The sequence below is a fragment of the Micromys minutus genome, assembly GCF_963924665.1.
Source record: "Micromys minutus genome assembly, chromosome: 29".
NCBI classification, from domain to species: Eukaryota; Metazoa; Chordata; class Mammalia; order Rodentia; family Muridae; genus Micromys; species Micromys minutus.
In genome coordinates, this window is record NC_137964.1 from 12,423,972 (window position 1) to 12,442,360 (window position 18,389).

General features: G+C 51.3%; 1 protein-coding gene across 1 annotated transcript; it reads left to right on the forward strand.

Annotated features, from left to right (window-relative positions):
• The first annotated feature begins 1,423 nt into the window (after positions 1 to 1,423).
• Positions 1,424 to 18,023, forward strand: SLC12A9 (solute carrier family 12 member 9). Its single transcript, XM_080941369.1, has 14 exons — positions 1,424 to 1,536; positions 2,277 to 2,499; positions 2,705 to 2,839; positions 3,942 to 4,073; positions 5,891 to 6,199; positions 6,912 to 7,019; positions 7,118 to 7,229; positions 8,668 to 8,825; positions 8,912 to 8,994; positions 11,027 to 11,151; positions 11,310 to 11,502; positions 11,638 to 11,812; positions 12,522 to 12,668; positions 16,781 to 18,023. The coding sequence occupies exons 2-14, from the start codon at positions 2,319 to 2,321 to the stop codon at positions 17,665 to 17,667; spliced, it is 2,745 nt and encodes a 914-aa protein (XP_080797495.1). The 5' UTR covers positions 1,424 to 1,536; positions 2,277 to 2,318; the 3' UTR covers positions 17,668 to 18,023.
• The last annotated feature ends 366 nt before the right edge of the window (positions 18,024 to 18,389 follow it).

The window sequence follows — 18,389 nt, forward strand, 5'->3', positions numbered from 1 at the left end:
ACTCTCTAACTGTGGTCATTTATGGAGACAAGGTGACCACGTCGTAAAAGTTCAGACCGTGTAAGTGAGATGGCTCAGTGAGTGAAGGTACTTGCTGCTCTTGCAGAGTACCCGGATTCGGTTCCCATCACCTATGTGGTGGTTCACAATCACCGGAACCTGAGGTCCCATGGGATCAAGCACCCTCTTCTGACCTCCATGGGCACGAGGCACACATGTGGGGCACAGATACAGACAAAACAGTCAACAACATCTTTTTAAAAAGTCTAATAAAGAAGTATTTAAACTTCCCATCTTCCGTTTCCTAATCTAATAAACCACAATAGTAGCAGCAAGCAACCACAGAAGTTATATATATATATATATATTTAATACAATTCGGTATGAGGGGGGAAAAATCACTGAATATGTATGTATTAGACTAAAGAGTCAATATGTTAAGCTGTGTATGTACTAGAGCATCATTTAGTCGCCTGACGCTGTGTTTAATCTCCGGCCAGGGGTGGGGGCAGTGTTCTTTTAGGATAATAAAGATTAGCATCAGGCTGTGCAGTTATTTATCTGTAATCCCAACACATGGGAGGTGGAGGCGGGAAGATCAGAAGCATGACGACTCCTTCAGCTACGTGTGGAACTGGGGTTAGCTGGGCCAACATAAAGAGCTCCCACCTCCCTTAAAGAAAAGGGAGTGTAGACGATTAGTTCATCTCTCAACTGCTCTTTTAGAAGGGGCGTCTTAGTTAAGTCCCGTTTTATAGATGAGGAAGCGCCTTTGGTAAGACCTGTAAGGGTTGAGGACGAGAACACCAACTGGAGTTCGGAGGGTCACAGTCACACGATCTTAGACTGACACAAAGCAGGGTTACCTGCTTTTTCACCCGGACCTGCGTCTGGATGGAGGTTCACGGCTCCCTCCGGTGGCCGAAGAGAAGAGCGCGGCCTGCGGGCTGAAACTGGACGAGGAGAGGGTCTCCTCAGGACGTGAAAGGGACAAGGCTGGAAGCCCGAGGACATCCTGGGTCTCCGGAGAAACCGGAATAGTACGACTCCGGAAAGGCGCCGACCGACGTCGCCTGCAGTTCCAGAGTTCACACCTGAGTCAGGTGCCGCGGTTCCGCCCACTCCACTTTTCCGCAGTCGTCACGCTCTCCTTTCAGATACTCCTGGGGACGCCTCGAAGCTCGGAGTGCAGTCAGACCCGCACCGTGGGCATCTGCTAGCATCTTGGTGACGGCGGGGTGTGGGGGGCTCTTAGGATCGTAACCCACTACCTTACGGAAGACACCCGGGACGCACGTGGAACAGTTTGGCTTGCACAGGCGGCTTATGAGCGTGTGGGCGGGGCTTGCGCGTAGACCACACCTTTGGGGCGGGGCTTGAATCGGAACCAATGGGACGCCTTGCTGGGGAGGGCAGGCTCCGGGCCTGACATCCCGGTAGCCCGCTTGCTTTTTCCGGCTCCCTCGCCCCCTCGGTACATAGCGGAGCCCCCCAGGAGCGCTGGAATCACACCGCAGCAGCTTCGTTCCTAGGGTGGTGAGTGAGCACCCTGCCGCACCCAGCTGCGGGGTGCACTTGGCCGGTCGCCGCCAGATGCCTGCCCCCCCCAGGCATCCAGTTACTGGAGCAAGTGGACAAGAGCCGGTGGGTGGGGGAGGAGGACCCTGGGGACCCTGCGTGGCGTGATGCCAGGCGGCCTGCATTTGTGTTTGGACAATCGATGGCTCTGTTTGGATTGATAGAGTTCGGAGGGCTCATTGTAGAGATTAGAAAAATCTGGTCAGGACTGAGATGGGTTGAGGGACAGGGCTGATGAAGAGCGGAGCTTTAAGAGGGTTGAAAGTTTCTTATTGCCCAGGGGTGAGATGCTGTATTGAGCATATTAGGACTTGGGAGGAGGTGTTTACTGGTAGTAGCTAACTTCCCCTTGGAAAGATCTTCTTCCCCTCTTGTTGCCAGTTAAGAGACCTTTTTGACAGGGGAATCTGTGTGTCCCTTTCGTAGAGCTGCTGCTATCCCTAGTTTTAGGGTCATAGAGGATGGCACGGTCCCTAAGAGCCGAAAGGGGCCCTGATTACTTAAACACCAGAGTCTGAGAGTGTAGGGAAGTTGCTGGGATAGTTCTGAGTTTCTGCACCGTGTGTGAATGAGTGTGTGTGTGTGTGTGCTTTGCAACTCTCCTTTTGAGGAAGCTCTGAGTGTTTAATTGGGTTTCTTTTTTAAAGGGGAGAGGTTCTTTGGAATTGCTATAGAGCCACTAAAACCTCTTTTTACAGGTCACCTAGCCCTTTTGTGGCTTCCCCTGCCGGCTCTCAGCTATGGCCAGTGAGAGCTCCCCTCTTTTGGCCTACCGGCTTCTGGGGGAAGAGGGGGCTGCCTTCCCTCCCAATGGAGCCGGAGGATCTGGAGTGGCATCAGCCCGCAAGCTCTCCACCTTCCTGGGTGTGGTGGTGCCCACGGTCCTGTCCATGTTTAGTATAGTCGTGTTTCTAAGGATTGGTGAGTAGAGGGAGAAATTACTGAGAAGGGGCTGAGGCTGGGGTGGACCCTAGTACATGTGGTCATATGGAGGGTAGAAGGGAAAGACCCCCTGTGGCCTTGTGTGTGGCTCTGTTGTGGGACTCTGCTGCCCAGTGGGATGGGAGAGGGGGAGAGAGGAATGAATGTAACCATCCCTTGTGACCGGCTCTTCTCCCCTGTTCAGGGTTCGTGGTGGGCCATGCTGGGTTGTTGCAGGCCTTGGCCATGCTTCTGGTTGCCTACATCATTCTGGCACTAACAGTCCTCTCAGTGTGTGCCATTGCCACCAATGGAGCTGTGAAAGGGGGCGGAGCCTACTGTATCCTCAAACCTAGATGGACTGGGTCTGGCTTGTTCTGTTCTCCAAGGTTCAGGAGGGGAAGGGGCCAACATCTTCTGTCTGGAAATAGGCCAAATGTTGAGGAATAGTTCATAGCAGGTCAAGGTGACCGGCACTCTGTCTTCATGTCTGGTCTCCTAACAGTGTTAGCCCTTAGCATTTTTAAGTGTAGCAGAGAATATATGTAGCTCAGTGGGAGAGAGCTTGCCTAGCATGCATGAGGTTTGGGGTTCGATCCCTTGTCCTTCCCCCCTCTAACAGCAGCAACAACAACCACAGAAATGCCCAATGATGGTCATTCTACAGATGAGGAAAGTAGGTGTCAGGTGTGGACATGCAGGCCTCTCACCCTAGCTACCTGGGAGATGGAAGCAGGGGGAATAAAAGCCCAAGAGTACCCTGGGCTACAGAATGAATTTGAGGCCAGCCTGGGTAACTAATGGAGACTTTGTCTCAAAATAAAAAAAAAAAAAAAAAAAAAAAAAAAAAAAAAAGAGTGGGGTACCATGAGATACACCTCTAATTCTAATTCCAGCACGGAGTGGAGGCAGGAGGATTTGGAGATCCGGGTCATCCAACCCATAGTGAGCCGGAAGCCACCAGGGCTATTTGAGACTTTGTATCAAAAAAAACATTGAAAGGCAGCTGGAGAGATGGCTCAGGGGTTAAGAGCGGTGGTTGCCCTGCTCTTCCAGAGGGCCCGGGGTTCGATTCCCAGCACACATGGCAGCTCACAGCTGTCTGTAACTGCAGTTCTAGATGCTCCTCACACAGACGCACAGACACATGTGCAGGCAAAACACCGATGCACATGAAATAAAAACCAAGGAAACAAATGAAGAAAATAAAGAGTAAGGAGAGCAAGGGAGGAGCTCAGGGTAGAGAGCTTGCCTGGTGGGCTCGGGGAGCCGGGGCAGGTCGTGTTCTTACCTTTCATGCAGGGCATAGGCACGCCATTTCCAGCCACTGAGCTGACGCTTGCAGGAAACTTGAAGTGAAGCTACCGGGAAGTCGACTCAGGGCCCCTTCCTCCATTTCGGTTTCTTTTCCCTTAACGCTCAACCCCTGCTTCCACTTTTAGTCATGATCAGCAGGACCCTGGGGCCGGAGGTTGGTGGCAGCATCGGCCTCATGTTCTACCTGGCTAACGTCTGTGGCTGTGCTGTGTCCCTGCTGGGACTGGTGGAGTCTATCCTGGATGTCTTCGGGGCTGGTTTGTACTCTCCCCAACCTGGCCTGGGTGGTGCTGGGCTTCTCGGGGTCTGGGATTGGGAAGTCATGTCTCCCAAGATGCACATGCTGACTCTTCCTGTGCAGATGTGTGGGCAACCGAGAGCTTGGCTCTGTCTCCACAGAGCTTACCATCCCCGGGCATGCTCAGCCTGCAGCCCTGTACCCAAGGATAGCCATGAGTGCTCCCAACACAAAAATTCAAGCTTGCTTCAAGCATTGGATTCTTCTTGTCTAGATATGCATATTTTTCTCTTTTTCTGTTTTTTCTTGTGGGGGCATGTATGGTGTGTACAAGTGCATGTGTAGGTGAGCCTGCTTGAGTATGCCTATGTGTGTTAGGGGACACACACCTACTCCGGCTTGAGTGTGGAGGTTATGGGATAACTTTGTGGAGTCAGTTCTCTAGTTCTCTTCTTCCACCTTTATGCCTTTTTAGGGGAGAGGAAACTGAGGTTGCTCAGCAGTGTTGTCTACCCACCGAGCCGTCTTGCTTGTCCTGTGTCTGGTTTCGAGCACAGTGACTTATTAAAGAACAGTAAGAATAACTCCCAAGCCAGGCATGGTGGTGCACGCCTTTAGTCCCAGCACTTAGGAGGCAGTGTGTATATGTCCACAGATACATATATGTGGGGTTTATTAGAATGACTTACAGGCTGTGGTTCAGCTAATCCAGCAATGGCTGCCTGTGAGTGGAAGGTCCAAGCATCCAGTAGTTCAGTCTGTGAGGCTGGGTGTCTTAGCTGGTCTTCAGTACACACCATGGAAGTAGGTCTGCCTACAGTAGAGGAGGGGACTTGCAGCGAGGATGAGAACCTTGGTGAGCGTGAGGCCAGCCAGGTCTACACAGTGAGTTCCAGGACAGCTGGAACTACACAGTGAGACCCTGTCTCAAAAGAAAAAGGCTCGCGTATCCCAAACCGTCCTGAGGATAACGTTGGACTTCTGACTGTCCTGTCCTCCAGCTTCCAATAGTTAGATTACAGGCATGTGGCACCCTAACTGGTTTTATGTGGATGCTGGGAATGAGACCCAGGTCTTTATGTATGCTAAGCAAGCCCTCTACCAACTGAGCTACAGGCACGGATGTGTACCTGTACGTGTGTGTGTGTGTGTGTGTGTGTGTGTGTGTGTGTGTGTATATATGTGTATGTGTATGCATGTGTGTGTGTAGTGTGTGTATGTGTGTATGCATGTGTGTATGTATGTGTATGTATGTATATGTATGCATGTGTGTATGCATGTGTGTGCTTATGTGTACATGAATGTGTAGTGTGTGTATTTGTATGTATATGTGTGCATGTGTGAGTGTAGTGTGTGTATATGTGTGCATGTGTATTATGCATGTGTGTGCATGTATGTGTGTGCACATGCACACACACCATGGCCTTCCTGTGAGGATCACTTGTGAGAATTTCTTTTCTCTCCTGTGAGGGTCCCAGGCACTGAACTCAGTTTGTCAGACTTGGCAGCAAGTGTGTTGGCTCCAGAGCCATCTTACTGTCTTTTTGTGAGTTTTTTTTGTACTTTTGGAAATTCTCTTTGGGAAGCAGAATTTGTTAATGGCAATGCCATATTGCTAAGTCAAAAGATTGGACAAGCCTGGTTCTAGTCAGAGAGACCAGCCTGATGAACAAGATTGGTCCCCACCAGGAAGGGCAAAGATGCTGACATTATCCTGAAAATCGATATAGGATAAATGAGGTCTCTAGTAGCAGGTGGTGGAGGGGGGTCCTAGCTGGGGCTGGGTATCTCCTTGGGGTTCACACACCTTTTAACTCAAATCGCGCCTCTCTCCAGATGTCACGGGCTCCAGTGGGATCCAGGTTCTACCCCAGGGCTATGGCTGGAATCTGCTGTATGGCTCCCTTCTGCTGGGCCTCGTGGGCGGTGTGTGCACTCTGGGAGCCGGACTGTATGCACGAGCTTCCTTTCTTACATTCTTGCTGGTTTCTGGCTCCCTGGCCTCCGTGCTGGTCAGCTTTGTCGCAGTGGGACCCAGGAACATTCCATTAGCTCCTCGACCGGGCACTAATGGCTCCTCCGTGCCACACCGGCATGGCCACTTCACTGGGTTCAATGGAAGCACCCTGAAGGACAACTTAGGGGGTGAGTTCAGTGCCGTAGTGCCGGGGCCCTTGTATGAGAGGCGGGCCTCAGAATCCCTGGAGGAGGGGGTGGGGGAATGCTTCAGCAATTAGGAGTACCCAGCAGCTCATAGCTCCAGCTCCCTCAGGGGATAAGACATCATTTTACAAGCCTCCTGGGGCACCCGCACACATAACCTGTCCCCACCGCCATAATAAAATGTGCAAATAAGTTCAAAACAGGAATCCCTTTGGAGGAGCTTTGGATGTAGTTCTGTTGGCAGAGCACTTGCCCAGTGTGCACAAAGCTCTGGGTTCTACTCCCAGCACCGCAGAAGCCACACATCATGGTGCATGCCTGTAATCCCAGCAGAGGCAAGAGCATCTCAAGTTCACTGTCATCCTTGGCTTCCAGTGGTTTGAAGCCAGCCTGGGATCCAGTGAGGTTCTGTCATGAGACAAAGGAAGGGACAGACTAGGGGTGGAGAAGGGAGACCTAACCATTGATCTCAGGCTGGGGAAGGCTCAAGCAAGACCTGCAGGTATTCTCAGCTGGGCGGGTGAATTCGGATAGGAGAAGAGGTAGAAGAGGTCTGTGAGAAAGGAAAGTAGGGAGCTTTCACACGGCCCCCACATGGGCTGCGCTTGCGTCCAAGTCAGGGCTATGGAGGTGGCCAGGCTGAGATGTCTGGATCCCTTAGAGGAATACTGATCCCCTGTGTCCTGTCCCCCAGCTGGCTACGCAGAGGACTATACCACAGGGGCCATGATGACTTTTGCCAGTGTCTTTGCTGTCCTCTTCAATGGCTGCACCGGTATCATGGCTGGGGCCAACATGTCAGGTGAGAGTCTGCTCTTGGGGGTGGAGTGTGAGGCTGCCGTATGAGAGATGGGTGTGGAAGGAGGGCTGGCCTTTCTCCTTCTGTTCCTGTCCCAACAGGCGAGCTGAAGGACCCCAGCCGGGCAATTCCTTTGGGCACAATCATTGCAGTCGCCTATACCTTCTTCATCTACATCCTGCTCTTCTTCCTCTCCAGCTTCACCTGTGACAGGTACCTGGTGACGGGAAGTGACAGACTCTCACTGAGGTGGAGTGTTGGAACAAGATGGTACCCAGGGTATGGGGGTAGAGGGACAGGTGGACATAGCTTCTCCCATTGGTGTTACCCATGGTAGAGGGCTGGTGGCACACACCTTCACTCCTGAGGCAGAGGCAGGTGGATCTCAGAGTTCGAGGCCAGCCTGGTCTACAGAGTGAGTTCCTGGACAGCTAGGGCTATACAGAGAAACTCTGTCTCAAAAGAACCAAAAAAAAAAAAAAAAAAAAAAAAAGTGTCTGTGTGTGTGTGTGTGTGTGTGTGTGTGTGTGTGTGTACATATTCCTCCTCAAGGCTGAAGGAAGGTATCAGTTACCCCCCATTTTAAAAAATATTTATTCACTTATTCATTTATTTATTTTTGAGGCAAGGTTTCTCTGTGTACCCCTGGCTAGCTAGGAACTCTGTAGCCCAGGCTGGCCTCAAACTCATGGAGATCCACCTGCCTCTGCCTCTCAAGTGCTGAAATTAAAGGTGTGCGCCACCATAGCCCTGCTTCTTTTTATTTTGAGGCAGGGTCTTTCACTGGACCTAGAGAGCCGGGGTTTTTGTTGTTGCTGTTGTGGTTACTGTTTGTTTTGTTGGCTGGGCTGGTAACCCCTGGGATCTTCTGTCTTCTCTGGGGTTACAACCTCGTTCCACGTGTTGTGTGGCTGCTGCAATCCAGACTCATGGCTCCCAGAATGTTCCCCTAACCACTTGGCTATCTCTCCAGCCCTTTATTGTGTTCTTGAAGCATGAACTGGCCTTGGATCAGAAACTCTCTGGTCCCTTCTGCATGTGTATGCTGTCAGTGGCCTAACCCAGTTCTTTTTTTTTACCTGACAAGGTCTTACCCCATGATCTTACACTCATAGCAATGCCCCAGCCTCAGGCTTCTGAGTGCAGGGATTACAGGTGTGAGCCATCAGACCAGGTTTGAGGACCTAACTTCTTTTGTTCTTAAGAGAGAGTCTCATATAACCCAGGTTGGCCGCAAACTATACTGGTGGGCCTCAACCTGTGGGTTGGGACCCCTTGTGTGTGGGGGTGTAAAGCACTCACAGGGGTCACCTAAGACCAGTGGAAAACACAGATATTTACATTATGATTCATAACAGCCACAAAGTTATAGTTGTGAAGTAGCAGCAAAAACAGTTTTCTGGTTGAGGGGATCCACCACACCCGGAGGAACTTATTAAAGGGTCTCGGCATTAGGAAGGTGGAGAACTGTATGTAGCTGAGGCTGGTGCAGAACCCGAGATCCTCCCGTCTCCAGCTCCTGAATGTTAGGGTTACAAGACCCCTTCTAGGACCTAGCTCTAGGAACACAATGCCACAGGGACCTTTACTTACCAGGACCCTAAGAGCAGCTCATTGACCAGCCCTTCCTCCTCCCTTCCCTCCTGGCTAGAGCCCTGCTTCAGGAAGACTATGGCTTCTTCCGTGACATCAGCTTGTGGCCCCCACTCGTGTTGATCGGCATCTACGCCACGGCCCTCTCAGCCTCCATGAGCTCCCTCATTGGTGCCTCTCGGATCCTGCATGCCCTGGCCCAGGATGACCTCTTCGGTGAGCTGCTCTGGGCATGCTCCTGGGTCTGTCTCCGCCCCCTCTAGGCCCGGGCTGATGAGTCCTCTGTGATTCTGCTTTTACAGGTGTCATCTTGGCACCGGCCAAGGTGGTATCTGGAGGGGGTAACCCCTGGGGTGCTGTCCTGTATTCCTGGGGTCTGGTGCAGGTGAGTGTTCTGTGGAGCTGGCCTGCCTCCCACTCTCTAGCTAGAAACCATCTTAGGTCTGGTCAGAGGTACGAATGAAAATGAGGATGGAGGCCGGCGTGGTGGTGCCTCCCAGTCATCGGGTGTGGAGGGAGGTAAGGGAACCGAAACATTGAGGCCAGCCTGAATTGTGCAATAGGACCCTGCCTGAAATTAAATAACATGAAGTAGGTAGCAGGCATGTAATCCTAACACTTAGGAGGCAAGAGGTACGTGGATTGTAACAAGTGTGAGCCAGGCTAGCCAATCAGAGCAAGACCTTGTCTCATAAAAACAAACACCTAAAATGACTGTTTCCATGTTACGTTCTGTCCTACATGTACTTCATGGTTATGGTAACTAGAGGGATTTCGATGCATGCTATCAAACCTCTAAAAGAATTAAGTACTGACAAAAAATAGTGTATTATGCCAAAATGCCTTTAAAAATCTGTATATGTATCTCTTTTTTAAAATAAAGTTGTAAGAGAGGAAAAAAAAACACACACACACATACAGGCACACACATACATACACATACACACATACACACACACATACATACATACATATACACACACAGACACATACACACATACACACACACATACATACATACATATACACACACAGACACATACACACACATACACATACACACAGACACATACATATATACATACACACAGACACACATAGACACACATACACACTCACAGACACACAGATATAGACCTACACACAGACACGCATATACATACAGACACATATACACACAGACACACATATACACACAGACACACATATACACACATATACGCATACACACATATACACATATACACAGACATATACACACATATATACAGACACACACAGACACACACAGAGACACACATACACACTCACAGACACACAGATATAGACACACAGACACTCATACATACAGACACACATATACACACAGACACACACACACAAACACAGACACACACAGAGAGACACACACACACAGAGACTGGCACTCTTTTGGTACACTGGCATTTACTTTACGTTGAAACCGTCTCCTTTTGTAGCCCTGGCTGCCATGGAACTTGCTTGTACACCAGAGTAGCCCAGAACTCATAAAGATCCACCTGCCTCTGCTTCCCGGGTGCTGGGATTAAAGGTGTGCACCGCTGTGACAAGCCTCGGCTAATTTATTAATTTTATTTTGCAGTCCTGGGGATCAAATCTAGAATCCGACACATACCGAGTCCCCTACCGCCGAGTTTTATCCCCACCCTCATCTGTTTGTTTTCCTTTTGAGACAGGGTCTTTCTGAGTAGCCCAGTCTAGCCTTAAACTCACCGTGTAGCCCAGGCTGGACTACAACTCTTGCCTTCCTTCCTGTGTTCTGGGCGTACACTGGCACTTCCTAGTGTGCGTTGACCTTTCTTGGGGGACACTGGCATTTTGTGGAACTTTGGGTGGGTAAACTGACTTTATAGAGAGTTCCCTGGCACCTCTTTGGATACGTAGATATCGCCAAGAGGTACATTGGCATTCTGGGTTTGTTTTTATTTTTTATTTTTGGATTTGGGGGATAAGCTTGGTCCAGCATATCTCAGGCTGGCCTCGAACTTCTGATCTTCCTGCCTCTTCCCTCTTAGTCCTGGGATACAGGTATGCCTTGCCTGTTTTGTGTGGTGCTGGGGGTGGATCCCAGAGCCTCATAAGTGCTAGGCAAGCATTCTGTCAGCCGAATGATGTCCCCAGCTTAGCAATGGCAAGGCTGTGTGTGTGTGTGTGTGTGTGTGTGTGTGTGTGTTTTGGTTTTGTTTTGTTTGAAACAGGGTCTTACTCTGTAACCCTAATCAACCTGGAATCGATTCCCTCCCTCCAGTATGTGAATCTCAGGGACTGAATTCGGGTCATCACAGGCTGGGCAGGAGCTGTCTTTCTCCACCGAGCCATCTGGCCAGCCCTTGGAATGGGCATTTCCGATGAACGCTTATGTCTTGGTTCTTTCCCAGCTGGTGCTGCTGGCTGGGAAGCTCAACACCTTGGCTGCTGTGGTCACCGTCTTCTACTTGGTCGCCTATGCTGCTGTGGACCTGTCTTGCCTGAGTCTGGAGTGGGCTTCGGCCCCTAACTTCCGGTGAGAAATAAAGATGCCTTGGAGAACAAGGAGGAGTGGGAAGGAGGGAGCCTCAAGGGGGGCGGGCTGCGGACTAGAGAGAGTGACAGGCAAGTGGGGGGTGGTGGGGGAGGTGGGGCAGCCCTGAGTGCTTTTCCCTTTCTGTCTGCCCATCCCAGCCCTACCTTCAGCCTGTTCTCCTGGCACACCTGCCTGCTTGGGGTGGCCTCCTGCCTGCTGATGATGTTTCTCATTAGTCCCGGGGCCGCCGGCGGGTCCCTTCTTCTCATGGGCCTGCTTTCTGCTCTTCTCACCGCTCGAGGAGGACCCAGCAGTTGGGGCTATGTCAGCCAAGCCTTGCTTTTCCACCAGGTTGGGGACCCTTGAGGAAGGGTGGGCGGTAGTCTCGGAACGCCCCCTGCTCCCACCCCAGAGGGTTGGTGTTTCTGTTCTGGGAAGAAGGCTTGCTGGTTCTCCACCTCCCGCCCACCTCCCGCTGCTTCTCAGGTGCGGAAGTACTTGCTCCGCCTGGATGTCCGCAAGGAGCACGTGAAGTTCTGGCGGCCTCAGCTGCTGCTCCTGGTGGGAAACCCCCGGGGTGCCCTGCCTCTGCTGCGCCTGGCCAACCAGCTAAAGAAAGGGGGACTCTATGTGCTGGGCCATGTCACTCTGGGAGACCTTGGTGAGTGACTATCTTGCTCCCTCTTGACCTTCCTCTCTTCTGTCTCAGATGCCTCATGTTTCTGTCAAGACCCATGCAGGCTTTGAACTTTAGGAAGTAATAAATGATTGAAATAACCCAGTATGTTGCTATGCTACATCCCTGACCCCTCACTGGAAGATTCTAGGCAGGGGCTCTACCACTAAGCCACGCCCCCAGCCCCTCATTGGAGGATTCTAAGCAGGGGCTCTACCACTGAGCCACGCCCCAGCCCCTTATTGGAGGATTCTAGGCAGGGGCTCTACCACTGAGCCACGCCCCCAGCCCCTCACTGGAGGATTCTAGGCAGGGGCTCTACCACTGAGCCACGCCCCCCGCCTCTCACTGAGGGATTTAGGCAGGTGCTCTACTGAAGAAATGCAGCCCCAACTTTAGTAAATTGTAAATGAGCTTGGCCAATAGTTGTTGCCCCTGCCTTTGTATCTCTGTCTCTGCCTCTCTGTGTCTCATTCTCCTGTTTTTGGGTTGCTGAGGATTGAACCCAGTACCTTGCACATGGTGGGCAAACACGTCACTACCGACCTTGTTTTTGTGAGATAGGTTGGTTCTCCCTTTGAAGTCCAGGCTGGCCTTGAATTTATCACCTTCCTGCCTCAGTCCCCTGAGCACTCAAGGATGAGGTGTGTGTCACTATGACTGGCGTCACCTTCTCTCTTTACTTTCTCTGCAGACTCCTTGCCGTCAGACCCTGTACAGCCGCAGTACGGCGCATGGCTGAGCCTGGTGGATCTTGCCCAAGTCAAGGCCTTTGTGGATCTCACCCTGTCTCCCTCTGTGCGTCAGGGGGCTCAGCATCTACTCCGGATCTCTGGTCTTGGTGAGCTGCTCCTCTCTTCCTGAGTGTCCCCTGTCCATCTCTGCAGCCTTCCCCTTGGGAATCCACTAGATTGTAAATTGCAGAAGGAGCTCACTGTACAGTGTAGATAAGACGGTAGTCAGAGATAAAAGCTGTAGACCTTCCACAGTGGCCACATTGTCTGACAGGAAATATGGCATAGACAGGGCATGACATCGATGATTAGATTAAAATAATTACATTTAACTGGGCAGCGGTGGCACATGCCTTTAATCCTAGCATTTGGAAGGCAGAGACACTTGGATCTCTAGTTTCCGGGCCAGCCTGGTCCACAGAGTGAGTTCCAGGCCAGCCAGGGCTACAAAGAGAAACCCTATCTCAAAAACAAAACAAAGCAAACAAAAAAATTTACATTTAATTGTGCATGTGCTTGTGTGTGTGTGTGTGTGTGTGGTGTATATATGTTTGTGCTTATGTGTACAAACATGCCTCAGTACATGACCAGAGGTCAGAAGACAGCTTTCAGGAGTTCTCTCCATTCATCATGTGATTATGTGAGATTAAACTCAGACCATCAGGGTGAACCCCAAACATCCCTAACCCACTGATCCATCTTGCCGTCCCTGTTTTTTTTTTTTTTTTTTTTTTAAAGCTAGGGTCCAGCAGAGCTCAGGCTGACTTAGAACTCACCCTGTTGCCAAGGATGACCTTGAACTACATGCCCTCTTGCCTGGGATTGTAGGCATGCAATACCATGTCTACTGTATGAGGTGCTGGGAATGGGATGTTTTGCATGCTAGCTAAAAATGCTCTCAACAGAATTTCTCCCATCCAAAGGCTAACTAGGCCTAACCCTGCTTAGTGTCTGAGATCCAGCAACCCTAGGCCGGTGTTGCCACAGATAAGCCAGATGGATGCTAACCACCCGAATTCAGAGCAAGCAAGACCACTGAATATTGATGTGGTCAACAAAAGTCCACTGAGGAAGGCCTGGAAAGGCTCTGTATAGAGAAGCCAGGGTAATGGCTTATGCCTGCGTCCCTAGCACTTGGGCGTCTGAGGCAAGAATCCTAGGTCAGGCTGGGCTTTACAGCCAGACCCTACTACCAACAAACAATCAGGGTAGGAGGAATATGGGGTCCCTGCGTCACAGAATGCTGAGGGTGTGTGAGGGTGATGCTTTCAGATCAATGGAATATTGCCGGATCTGTGATTCTTCCTTTAATTCTAATAATAGTTTGCAGCTAAGCTTAATTTTAATTTTTTTTTTGATAAGAGTATCACAAAGTTGCCCAGGAAGACCTTGAATTTGAAAGTTTGTGTCTGTGTGTGTGTGTGTGTGTGTGTGTGACAGGGTTTCTCTGTGTATCCTTGGCTGTCCTACAACTCTGTAGATGCACAGGTTGAGAATAAAGACGTGTGCCGCTGTCTCCGGAGATCTTGAATTTTAGATCTTGTGCTTCAGCCTTCCACACAGTAGGATCACAGGTCTACAGGAGCCCGGCAGCCCAGCTCTGTGACTCAAATGGCTGGGCCTGCAGCCTCGTACCCCGGGCACCTCTGATCCCATGCTCAGCCACCTCCTCCTTCCCAAGACTGGTGTCTGTCACCTGAGCAGACACCTCCTTCTCCACCTGCAGTCAGGCAGGCCAAACGTCAACAGCATTGAACTTGGCACTTGGCACGGCTCTGGCAGTGCAAAGCAGGGAGGGCTCTGGTGGAGCGTAGACTGGGGAGCGATTAGTTGAGCTTACAGGGTCTGCTGAAGTTCCCTCCTACTAAGAGGTTTGAGGTGTGACTGAGTATCATTGACCCCTAAGGCACCCGAGGGCCTTAGCTGTTCTCCTGCAAAGGGGCCACTATCCTAGTGAGACGGGCCGTGAGGGAGCCGACTGCAGCAGAAAGGAAAAGGGGTGTTCGGGGGTGCCAGGTGAAGGGAAGGACTTGTATCGGGGTCCCCAGCACCATGTCTAAGCAGGGTGCCTCTGGGCACATCCAATGCCAGCATAGGGAAGATGGAGACAGGAAGGCTTTTGGGGCCAGCCAGGCAATGAGCCTCAGATCCTGTAAGACCCTGATTCAAAAGATAAGGCAGAGGGCTGATACGATGGCTTGGTTGATGGGTTGACAAACCTGAGTTCAATTTTTGGTACCTACTTAAAGATAGGAGAGAACTGACCCCATAAAATTGTCCCCTGACCTGCACATGAATACACTGGCATGCATGCTTAATGAATGGTGATGGTGGTGATAAAGGTAGAGGCCAGGTATCAGGGCACACACTTTTAATCCCAACACTTGGGGGATACAGGCAGGCAGATCTCTGTGAGGTCCAGGTCAGCCAAGGATACACAGTGAGAAATTGTTTCAAAAAAAGAAGGAAAAAAAAACAATTAAAAGTTTTTTTTTTTTTTTTTTTTTTTTTTTTTAAGATGGGTGTCACTAAATTGTGTAGGCTGACTTTGAACTCAGGATGCCCCTGTTTTAGCTGCTTGAGTGCTGGGATTACGGGCATGAGCTACCACATCCTACAAATAAAGTTTCTGAGGCAGCGGTATGGTGTGTTCTGGGCCAGCCTGGGCAACATAAAGAAAAGCCGCTCTCAAAAATAAAGTAAAACTCCATCGATTCTGGTCAGGAATTTGAGAGGCCCAAATTGCTGCACCATTGGGACTTCCTAGACAGACTCGGGTCTTTGAGCTTCCTCCAGGCCCAGCTAGGAGGTTAGAGAAAGGCCTCTTCTGTGTCCAGACCCTTTCAGGCCCGAGGCTTTAGGCCAGTGACTTCATTGCGTGGGGTCTGAGGTTGGCTCCTTATCTCTACCAGGGGCAGAATGAACAACACTTATCTCATAGCGTTACCACAGGGTTCAAATGAGGTAAAGGAGTACTTTCTTCAGGATGTGGCCTCTGATAAACAACCAGACGCCTTCTGCTTCCTCTGGGTACCAGACCGCTGTCCCTTGAGCCTTAATGTAGAAAGAAGCTAGCCGCAAAAATCTCCCCTTTCAGGGCCTGGGATGTCTCCCCTGCCAAAGGACATCATGAACTTGAATGGTCAGGCTCTCTGATATCATTTCCCTTAGACCTAGTGATGCAGGCTGTAAGTTCAAAGCCAGCCTGGGCTATAGAAGCAGTCTAATTTCCCCGGTAGAGTTCAACTTGAATCTCTGGGGTTTTGCTTGTTTGCTTTCTGGTTGAGACAGGGTCTTGCTCTGTAGCCTAAGCTGCCTGGAACTCACTGTGTAGCCTAGGCTGGCATCAGACTTATAGCAATCCTCCTGCCTCTCTCTCTTGGTTGCTGGGATGATGGGCCAGAGCCATCATGCCTGGTTGAAATGGCCTCTCCTAACATGGAAAAGATGAACTGCTTAAAGGCCTGTGGTTGACACCAGCCAAACTTAGCCCAGAGCTGGGGCTGTAGCTCATTGGTCCCTCCCAGCCAGCATTCCACGAACTTCATGGGGTAGTGGTGATGAACCTATAGTCCCTGCACTTGGAGGATGTAGGAAGACCAGAAGTTCAAGGTTACCTTCTGCTACATAGAGTTCAAAGAAAGCCCAGGATGCCTGGGACCTTGTCTCGAAAACCAAAAACCTTGAGTGAGTGTGTTTAAATCCCAGTGTTCAGGAGACAGAGGCAAATGGATTTCTGTGAGTTTGTGCTTAGCTGGGTCTACATAGTTGCAGCCCAGTCTGGGCTACATGGTGATACCCTGCCTTAGAATGATAAAAGCAAGAAAGCAAGCAAACCAACAAACAGACCCCCCTCCCTCTAAAGCAAAACCTAAAGGAAACCTAAGATGGGGCTTGGAATATAGCTGTTATTGATTGCTTAGCAAGGTTTACTTTCCAGTACCACTCCTTCCAAAGGGGGGAAAATCCTGAAGTGAACTTTACCTATATAAAGTGGAAGAGATTATTCCTAGAGATAGTCAAATAAATGCATGTGAAAGTCTTTAGCAAAGCCAAATCATTGTGCAAACGTGTGTATAATGTTTGCTGTAAGAGCCTCAGCCAAGGAGGATGCCTTACCTCATGGCTGACCTAAGTGTGAGTGGGCGCGTTTTATGTGGTGTAAACTCAGTCCTCAGCCTGATTTCTGTTCCTTCCTGCCTCTCTTCTTTGCCCCTAGGCGGCATGAAGCCCAACACGTTGGTGCTCGGTTTTTATGATGACGCCCCGCCCCAGGACCATTTTCTAACAGACCCAGCCTTTTCTGAGCCTGCAGAGGGCAGCAGAGAGGGCGGGTCGCCAGCCCTGAGCACGCTGTTCCCTCCGCCTCGAGCTCCAGGGAGCCCCAGGGCTCTCAGTCCCCAGGACTACGTGGCCACAGTGGCAGATGCTCTCAAGATGAACAAGAATGTGGTTCTCGCCCGAGCTTGTGGGGCTTTGCCCCCGGAGCGGCTAAGCCGGGGGTCCGGCAGCAGCGCTCAGCTCCATCACGTGGACGTGTGGCCCTTGAACCTGTTGAGGCCCCGGGGTGGACCTGGGTACGTGGACGTCTGTGGCCTTTTTCTGTTGCAGATGGCTACCATCTTAAGCATGGTGCCTGCCTGGCACAGTGCTCGGCTCCGGATCTTCCTGTGCTTGGGGCCCAGGGAGGCTCCAGGAGCAGCAGAGGGAAGGCTCCGGGCCCTGTTAAGTCAACTTAGGATCCGGGCAGAGGTGCAAGAGGTGTTGTGGGGTGAAGGGGCCGAGACTGGGGAGCCTGAGGAGGAGGAAGGAGACTTTGTGAATGGTGGTCGGGGAGACGAAGAGGCAGAGGCTCTAGCTAGCAGTGCCAATGCCCTGGTACGAGCCCAGCAGGGGCGAGGCACAGGTGGAGGCCCTGGGGGACCCGAAGGAAGGGACGGAGAGGAGGGACCCACCACAGCCCTCACCTTCCTGTATCTGCCTCGACCGCCTGCTGATCCTGCCCGCTACCCTAGATACCTGGCACTGTTGGAGACCCTGAGCCGTGATCTGGGTCCCACCCTTCTTATTCACGGTGTCACTCCGGTAACCTGTACTGATCTCTGATGCCTGTTCATACAGGGTTGGATAGAGAGGGCCCAGGCCCATTCTGAACAATGGACGCCCCTCCTCTCCTGCCCCCAATGGGCTCTGCCTTTTGGATGATGCTTTGAGGGGACCATGGTCTCCTTTAGGCAGGGGACGGACATAGTACACTAATTCTTAGGTGGCTGCCCCATTTTAGGGGAGGACATTGCGGTCCTGTTTCTGGTCTGCCTCCGCTTCCTTCACTGGTGCCTTGACCAGAGGGGCTGGACTCTTCTGTGACTCTAGGCTACCTCAGTGTCCCCATCCTGGCCACAGACGCACCGCCTCCCTCTCCCCGACTTCGTTGGGTGGTGATGTTTGTGTTTTGTTTTATTTTTCTAACTACTGACCATAAATAAAAGACCAAAACACTATGGGCTGGTGGAGAACTGTTGCTGGGTAGGAGAGAGGGAGCCGGGTGGGAAGGGAGGGATCTGTAAGGGGGTGGGGACCAGGAGCTTTCAGCGGCCCGGCCAAGAGGCTGCCACGTGCAGGGATCGGGGAGAATTGCTGGGCCAGAGCCTCTCTGAGCGGCCTGCAGCCCACCCTGTGGCTTAGCTCCGGAGGAGGGCGGACCTCTCTTAACAGGAGGGGGCCCGAGAGAGGAACGATCGCAGAATAAGGCTTGAGAGACCACGTGACCCTCCCCAGGAATGTGGTGACGTCAGGGGGCGTGGTCGTCTCCAAAATTGGGGAGGAAG